Source organism: Mytilus californianus, unplaced genomic scaffold, assembly GCF_021869535.1.
Source record: "Mytilus californianus isolate M0D057914Y unplaced genomic scaffold, xbMytCali1.0.p SCAF_2, whole genome shotgun sequence".
NCBI lineage: Eukaryota > Metazoa > Mollusca > Bivalvia > Mytilida > Mytilidae > Mytilus > Mytilus californianus.
The window spans coordinates 21,883,708-21,892,929 of NW_026262668.1; the positions used below are offsets into that span (position 1 = coordinate 21,883,708).

General features: G+C 32.1%; 1 protein-coding gene across 1 annotated transcript in view; it reads right to left on the reverse strand.

Moving 5' to 3' along the window:
• Positions 1 to 7,101, reverse strand: part of LOC127729493 (28S ribosomal protein S2, mitochondrial-like) — a 37,999-nt gene extending 30,898 nt beyond the window's left edge. The window contains exons 1-2 of the mRNA XM_052237333.1: positions 7,007 to 7,101; positions 1,039 to 1,185 (exon numbers count right to left, since the gene is read on the reverse strand). Coding sequence (XP_052093293.1) covers positions 1,039 to 1,185; positions 7,007 to 7,079 — 220 coding nt within the window. The 5' untranslated portion in view covers positions 7,080 to 7,101. The remainder of the gene's footprint in view (positions 1 to 1,038; positions 1,186 to 7,006) is intronic.
• Between the last annotated feature and the right edge of the window lie 2,121 nt (positions 7,102 to 9,222).

Sequence of the window (9,222 nt, forward strand, 5' to 3'; positions counted from 1 at the left end):
TGATCATAATTCTCTTTTCATCAGTGTTCCAACCTTTCCAACAGAGCCTAGACATCAAGCACTAACATGACTAAATTACTGGATTCAAAATATTAATGCCACTAATATGTGCTCTGAAGTTTCTGTGTTATTCATGTTGAACATGTTGAAGGCTTCACTGTGATTTTGAGTGGAAGAACAGCAGTAATAGCACTGTTTCTTTTTTTTTCATGTGATATAATGATTTTGTGTCAATATAAATTGATACATCATATCCTTTCATTTTAATTATAATATATGTTACAGGATGTTTTTCTCTAACTTTAAGGGATACTTTAGTACATGTAGTATTAAAAGAGAAGCAGAAGATACCAAAGGGATCAGACTCATAAGTTGAAAACAAACTGACAATGTCCACCAGTCAAGGTAATAATTAAGCACATGGTTTAATGATTGCTCCCTATATATAGCTAGGTATCTTCTACAATTTTTCCTAATAACTAACAAAAGTCAGCTTACTATTTGTGTCATGTATGTGCATATGCACATGATGCATGGAAAGAGAAATTTTCATAGATTTTATTTCCAATAGTTAAAATGGTGAAACATAATCTCTTTTTGGTGTAACCATGGCAACAATCTGCATTTACATGATACAAAATTTTGAAAAAAAGGGGGATGTCACATATGTCTCCAAAATTTGGTCTAAAGTAGAATTTTAATCCCTTTGAGCCATGCGTCTGAAAATTTCAAACATTACAATAATTTCTGGACATATGGCAGATATGGATATGAAGATAGAGACTGTCAAACAGAAAATGCCCATAAAACATGCAAAAAACAATCTTGATTTTCATATAAATCCACTCAGAAGTCTATAATACTGTTTAGCTATCAAAAAATCAATTTTATTGCACAATCACTTTCATATTTGAAAAATTAGCATGGCAAAACTGAAAACATTCTCCTAACCATGCTAACTGTGTATTGCTACCTGACGACCTAAGCTGTAAGATGTCAGACCCATTTCGACTAAAATAACCTGATCAATTTTTTTACCTTCATCTTTTTCCATCTTAATCTGCAGATTAAATTCCGACTGTAATTCCTGCAGTTTACCAGATGCTAGCCTGTTGCATTGTCTAGTTGTATGAATCTTCCTGATCTGTGAATTACATCCCTTCAAAACACTACATTGTCTTAAAGCTACAACAAATATGACAAATAATTATATTGGTTCATCACTATACTGGTACTACATCTCTTCAAAATATCAAACTATCTTAAAGCTATAATGGACAAATAATAATACCATGTACAAATTTATACTGTATTATCAGTATATAAGTACTACATCCCTTTAAACATGTTGTATGAAAGAGCTCACATACTCCACTCTCCCATATGAAGGGTAAACATGGTAAAAGGTCATTATACCCTGATGGCATAGTCTTTTTTTTCCTGTTTACATGATTCTTTTCAGATATGAGTTCAGGATATAATAAAGTGTTAAAAAATCTATTTTAGACTAGTAAATCTTAATTTGACCTAGTCCTAGTGACTGAAAAATTCAATAGGGACCTTCTCTTTATTATATATATATATGACCATTGTACATATTCAAGTAAGGCAAAAAAAAGATGCCTGTTTTCCTGCCTCCATGTAGAAATTTTTTTTATGGAGATATAGGTAAATTTCAGAACAGAGGATACTCAAAATCAATACCAAATGAGCATTACTGAACATTTTAGAGTTAAGTAAAGTTTCAAGATGTGCTTCATTATTCATTTTCTGAAGAAATCAGATAACTCTTCTGAAAATGAATGAACAATCAAAGAGCTGAAAGCTCTAAGGAAAAATGACGCCACTGTCTCTAATATTGTGATATTTTTTATGCAAGTCTTGATTTTCACATACCGTAATTAGTTTAACATTCCAACATGTCTCGTAAGCATATAATTGATATTCGTATATGTGTGTGTTATGTGAAGATGACAACTGGCTGTTTTTTTAGTACAAATGTATAGGTCAAGACTACCTGAATGATCTACAGTATCCAATGACTACTGGCTGTTTTTTTCTATAAATAAATAGGTCAAGACTACCCGAATGATCTACAATAGCCAATGACTACTGGCTGTTCTTTTGTACTAATAAATAGGTCAAGACTATTTGAATGATCTACAATATCCAATGACTACTGGCTGTTCTTTTGTACATATAAATAAAGACTACCTGAATGATCTAAAGTATTCTAAGTAATGTGATTTTTGTCTTGCAATTACATTTTTCTAAATCAAGAATATAGACTACTAGTATCCTTTTCAAACCAAATGATTATGAAGAGCCTGTTGTTATCAAGCTCTTATACCCCACATACTCATTAAATAAGTTACTAGTGACCTAGTTAATTCTGTTACTTGAAGCAAATTATTTCTGTAGATTTAGACAATAGTATAATATTGTTTTACTAGTTTTATTTCACCTTGAAGATTAGACAAATAGGGATACTCCTTTGATTTTTTATTTCATGTCAGTCAGGTCGCTTTATATGAAACTTGAAACCACTTCTCTGCCATATTGTTATTTCATAACAACTCTGCCCTTGACCATGTTGACCCATGTAATTGATATTCATTCTTTAACCATATATCATAGTCAGTTAGTTTTTGATTTTGCACTCCCACACCACCTTTCAGGTCAAATGTCTGTCTCCATTTAAGTTAATGATATTGAACAATCATGGTATTAAACACAATTTCAATAGTGATAATGCTGTTCTAGTAGGTCACCATATATTCAACTTGGGTAGCATTCCAGTTATTGAAATTTGTGTCAGATTAGAACAATGATCTAGACCTTTAGGAATGGATCTTACAATTTAATATGGAGCCATAGTATGGGACCCTACACGGTAACAAAAAAAAAAACAAGCTTGAAAGGATACAACGTCAAGCGGCAAAATCTATCACCAGAAATTACAAGTCAAGAGAGGATGGACGGGATACGTCTCTAAAATGCTTGCCTAACTGGAACTACAACAAAATCTCCAGACAAGACGAACAAGGATATGAAGCCAGAAGTTAATATTTATGTAAAAAGTAGTTGAGGGGCTGATTCCCGCTATTGAACCATACTGTCATTCTATAATATTATTGCGTAAGTATTTCTGTATTGTCCTTGTTATTGGTCCATGTCTTGGTGTATTGGTCTGAGGCGAAGCCGAAGGCCAATACTGCTGGCCGAGGACCAACAATAAGGCCAATACAGAAATACATGTAATAGTATCTTTATTAATTAACTACAGTGTTACAATATTTTTTTATTTCATTTCACAAGAGATAAACATTTTTACCTTGAAGTGGAAGTATCCAAATCTCAGTTTCTTTTTATAAGATGCAATATCTAATGATTTGGTGCCGTTTCCATGTATCTTCAGCCTTTTGTCATCTGATAAATTTTTCTACCCTTTCCAGTCAACATAAAGTGTTACAACTTTAATTTAGACACAACACATAAATAGTAATTGGAAAGGTACTGGCATTGCATGTGTAATGCAAATATATTTAAAAAAAAATAATGTAAGAGTTGAAATTGATACAACTATCCATAAGCCAATTAACCAAAGAACGAAGATTTGCGCAATTACAGAATGCATATGCCTGGTTCGGGTTTAAAAATAAAAGACCGTTTACAAAACATGAGAAGCGAAAGTAAACAGTAAAAATCGATTTGTACCATCGACATGATGAAATTATGAGGTCGTCAAGAAATGAACTTTGTGATAATTTACTCGTTCCCCAAACCTGAAATAATTCCATCGTCTACTTTCAAAATGCTTTTCAAATGAATGGGACCGTCTTTAACCTAAAATATATGCCATACTGAACGTTTCAGCTTGTTTATGGTGAGTAAATAAAAACTGCGTCGTACAAACAACTTTTTTCTTTCAGTTTGAGTTTATCGTGACTTACGATCTAAAAACTAGAGACGTTCCGAAATCCTGTTTTGGCCGGATCAGAACTCGGCCAATACGGAAAAAAAATCTGTATTGGCCGAGTTGACATCTTATATTGCATATGCAGTTTTCATCATATTTAGTACAATAACAGTGTAGTTAATTAATAATGATACAGTTACAGACTCTGCTGCTATAACTTTGTAAACAAAGATTCATACGCACCGCGTGGGTATAACCGTATTACTAATGTCCGATTATTAAAATCTTCGTAAATCTGGATAAAGACCAGTTTCTATCCAATGGATATCAAAATGATTCCGATTATTACTTTTTTAATGATTGTAAAGTTGAAATGGCATGAAAGGCTGACATTATTTCGGAGAACTATTTTGTCTAGCGATTGCTGATCATTGGAGGGTAAAAAGTCCAACACCATAACAAAACGGATCTATTTATCATGTATACATACCGATTGTTTACGATTGTAAGACATGTGCATAAAAGTGAAAGCTCGAATAAATATGAAAAATATAACAAAGGGATAGCTCCAAATACCATTTAATAACAAAAAACATATGGACAGGTCAAGATATCTTTTTGGTAAATAAAATAACGTATGTAAGCTGGATCCCGTCCGACTACAACACTTTGTTCGAGTAATACAAGCAGATTCCAGTTAGTATGTAAAATAGTAAATATGAAACCGAGTGCGGTAGGCGGAGGTATAATCAACTTCCGTTAGTTCTGGTCAATGGTATCGGAAACATGCCGCTGATAGCGTCATTTTCCAAAAATTAGGGTCAGAAGGTCTGAGACAGGGACTGTCGGGAGGTAGGAAACAAGCATACAATGTATATATTTTAATTTTGGTTTATAAGTATGTTTTGGAGTTAAGTGTGACGTCCATTTCGCTGAACTAGTAAACATTACTGTTAGAGGCCAGCTGAATCCGGCCCCTGGGTGCGGGATTTTCTAGCTGTGTTAAAGACCCATTGGTGGCCTTGGGTCGTTTTCTGCTCTTTGGTTGGGTTGTCAACTCTTTGACACATTCTCCATCTCTATTCTACATGTTTCTTTGGTCTAAGGTTGCAATCCCACATATGATAGTTGTTTAAGTATCTAGAAACCACTTTTTTGGAACAAATCATGTACAAACTATTTAAAACAAAAATAAAACATCATTTCTAAAATTGTTATAAGGCCAAAAAAAATTAAACATGTGTTTCCGCTAACGTGCTGGGAAAAAATAGGGTAGGTAGGTAGGCAATATCATATTTTTTTACAAACATTTTTTAGCTGGTTACTACTAGGGAATCTGTCTGACTTTAACAGTGCTTGTTCAAAAACGGCATAAAAAGCGTTAGGGTAGGCACGAAAAATTAGGGTAGGAAGGGTTAGCGGAAACACATGTATTTTTTTTTTGGCCCAATTTTTTTTATAGAAGATATAAAATGTATATAATTTTAATTTAATACAAATATATGGCTGATACTTTTATTTCATGGCCGAAACGACAAAGGCTGAACGGGCTGAACAAATCCAGAAGGCGAACGTGTGGGGTGCAAACGAATCCGGGTCCGTTCGCCCTGATTCCATTTCGCCCTAGTACCTGTTCGCCATAATACCTGTTCGCCCTGAGTCCGTTCGCCCTAATACCTGTTCGCCCTGATTTTTATTTTATTATATATACTGTTGCATTGTGTGTATATTTTTGAATATGTTAAAGTGTGTCTACAATTTCGTCAAATATTTATTTATGATGTACTATGTTGTCTAGCTGCTACCAGGAAATAAGTTTCTGTGAATTCCAGGACTACAAGGTATTTAAATAAAACAACTGAAGACTAAGTTATCTGTATGTATTTCCATATATAACAAATTTGTCAAAACAAACTTGAGATCAAAGAAGCCCAGCTGAGATAATAATCTCCCTTTCATGCCTTACAATTTGTACATCGCCTTACAATTTGTACATCAATGCTTTAACCCATCCAAGCTGACTATTTTATTTGAGAAAAATGTTATTTTCATTATTAATCCACCAAAGACAATTCATACAACAATCAGTGATATCACAGACATCAAATTATACCTAATCAGCAATCAAAATTCAATCAACAGTATTAAAAAGTAATTATAAATTTTTTTTTAAAAATGCAGCCAAAAATTTAATTAATATAAATTTTTCAAATATTCTGTATATAACTTTTGATAGATATACATAAATTTTGATATATAGATTCTTACATTGATACCAGTTGATTATCGCATTTATCCAATCGAGATAGTTAAATTATCAATTTTAAAGTCTGAGCCTTGGCGAGGACTTTAAAATTTATAATTTAACTATCGAGATTGGAAAAATCCGATAATTCACGAGTAACTATGTAAGAATCGGTTTCTCTAATGATTAAAAAATACATTTTCATTTTTTGCTAAACCAAAACCCCCTTCGAGTGCCTTCCACATTTCACAAAGTTGTCAATTTCATTAACACCTGTTAGCATATTTTGAGCAGATAAAGATAATGACCCTTAAATTCATCCAATCATCTTCTGAGATCACCGGCAACCACACGTTGATTAAATTTTTTTATACAATGTCAATGAGTACAGAAAGGTATAAATTGTCAAAGAATTATAGAGAAAAATATATATAAATTGGGATAAATACATGTACTATATATAAATTTTAATAAATATTTATTTTCGTTCATAAATGTAACATACATGTATACATGTTCTAAATAAAAATAGGGCGAACGGACCCAGGGCGAACGAACCCAGGGCGAACATGTAGTTAGGGCGAAGGGACCCGATACCGGTGCAAACGTGTATTGACTATTGGGAGCGAATGGACCCGATACCTTGGAAGTCCACGGGAAAAGGCGTCAAAGCAAGAAAATAAAATAGACTTTCAAGACGTCATAATTATTTGGACTAGGTGCCTAAGGTAGCAATTTATCTGACAAAACTCATTTTTTGGTTTCTGAGGGGATCTTTCCTTGCCTAGATATATAATATGAGGGGTTGATGTCACGATTTGACTATCTATAATGTGTATTACCCTTGTTTAAATGTTGACTCGATGCTCTATTTGCAAAAATTCTGAAAGTGAACATTTTTTTACATGCGAGCATTTACACAGGAAGTGTAATAACTGTTCTAATCCTCGGTCGGATTCCGGTAACGAGACAAATCCGCAAAATTTTAGTTGTGTGCCTTGCATAGCGATATAGTACTCAAGTTTCTGCAATTCTGAGACTGATATTACATATGTAACAGTAGGGGTTTTTACGTTTTGTATTTACTGTGTCATTGTCGACATATTTTATCCAGCTGTTTACCCCTGTCTCAAACTAGAACCTGAGTCTCTGATCCTTTAATTATATTTGGCTTTGCAAAACTTAACACTAGCAAGTTTTCATAGTTTATTAGTGAATTATAACTTGACAAATATCAACAATTTTATGAAAATAAAAATATTCAAATGTAAAGCAGTTAAAATTCACATAAAAGTAGATAAAAAATCAATTTGTCATTCTAACCTTTATCTAGACGAGTCATGATGCAAGACATAAGAGTGACATTTTTCTAGATGCATTAAATTGCAATACAATGTCTCCTTTCTTGTTAACGTTGAGGTCTGTGCAAGACCAGAAAGCTCTTCATAAAAAGCTAAAGATGTCTTAACAACTCTATATATAGAAGCATAAAGAGATCTTAAAAGACCAAGTTAATTTTTTTTTATTATTTTTTTTAGATAATGTCTCAATAAAGTTTTTTTTTATCTTTATTCAATTATTCAACATAAATTTTATATACAATAGATATATTACATATTACACAAAAATATTCACAAAACAATAGTTAAAAAGTATAATGACATATATCAAGGATTTGTATATATCATCAACACAATAATCAAAAATTAAATGCAATGACACCTTCAGTCTCCTGCATAAGAATATTATACTTTAAAAAGTGTTTCTCAAAAACATTTCTCATACATCTTACACCACACAAATATGCATACAGGTAATTATAATTGTTTTAACGTGTATTTAAATAGTCTTTTTAAACAACATTACTGTTTAAATTTTTAAGTAAATTCCTTCTTCTGAAGATACAATACCTCGCTATAAATAACATGAAATTGACAAAACTTATATTTACACCTCTGAAAGATCCAACTTAACCAAACATGAATACCTCATCATACACTACATTATTAATTTTGTCAGAGTCAACATTATCAAATAAAACCAACAACTTTTGTTGCAGAAACATATGAAATTCTACTAGTTCAGGACATAATAAAAATAAATGAGTTATATTTTCTACTTCCTTTTCACATACATCACATACATTGAGATTAATAAATTGAAAACAACACGTTTAATAATTTCATGCGTCCGAAGCGCTTTTCTGGATTTACCTTCATCAGGAACGCTCAATGCCAAACATTTGAAATCCGAGGGATGTATAAGTACCGAAACAGTTGAAGAGCTATATATGACAAAAATACCTAAAACAAATAGCCAAATTCATCTAAGGTCAACTTTGCATGAGGGAGTTGAAACCTTAGTTTCTTTATAATTTCAAAATTTATAAACGGACAATTTTAGAAAAGTTTGTTATAAATCATGTCAGTACCGAAGTACTGACTACTGAGCTGATGATACCCTCGGGGACTGATAGTCCACCAGGTTTCATAAGTCTAGAATTAGTGAAAATACAATGATGTGCTATTTTGAAATCTAGATCCATTAATATAGATGGGTTTCCAGGAAAAATTGACATTGTTCCACACTTTACAAAGATCATTCTCTTCAATCTCAAAAACTTCCGTCCACTTTTTATAGCAAACAGGATACTGACATAGTTTAATAGTAAGTAAAAAATACAATTCTTTTGTAGAACACATAGAAAACTCTGACAATTTGTCTTTGAAAATAACAATAATATTTATAGAGCGAGAAACATTTCTTCTATGAACATTTTTATGAATAATTTCAGTCCATTCTTTAGGCAATATTACTTTTAAAATATTATATCTTTTTACAATATATATTGTTAATATCACAATGATTACTTACATTTTGTATCATCTCAACTATAGCCAATTCTGGTAAAAACTCCTCTATAACTTCATAACATATATCTTTTACCTGAACAATTCCAGCATTTATAAAATCATACCATATAACAGTGATCAACAGTTTTTCCACCATACAACTCATTTTGATTACAACATAAAGGTTGATCGTATATATTTTCAGT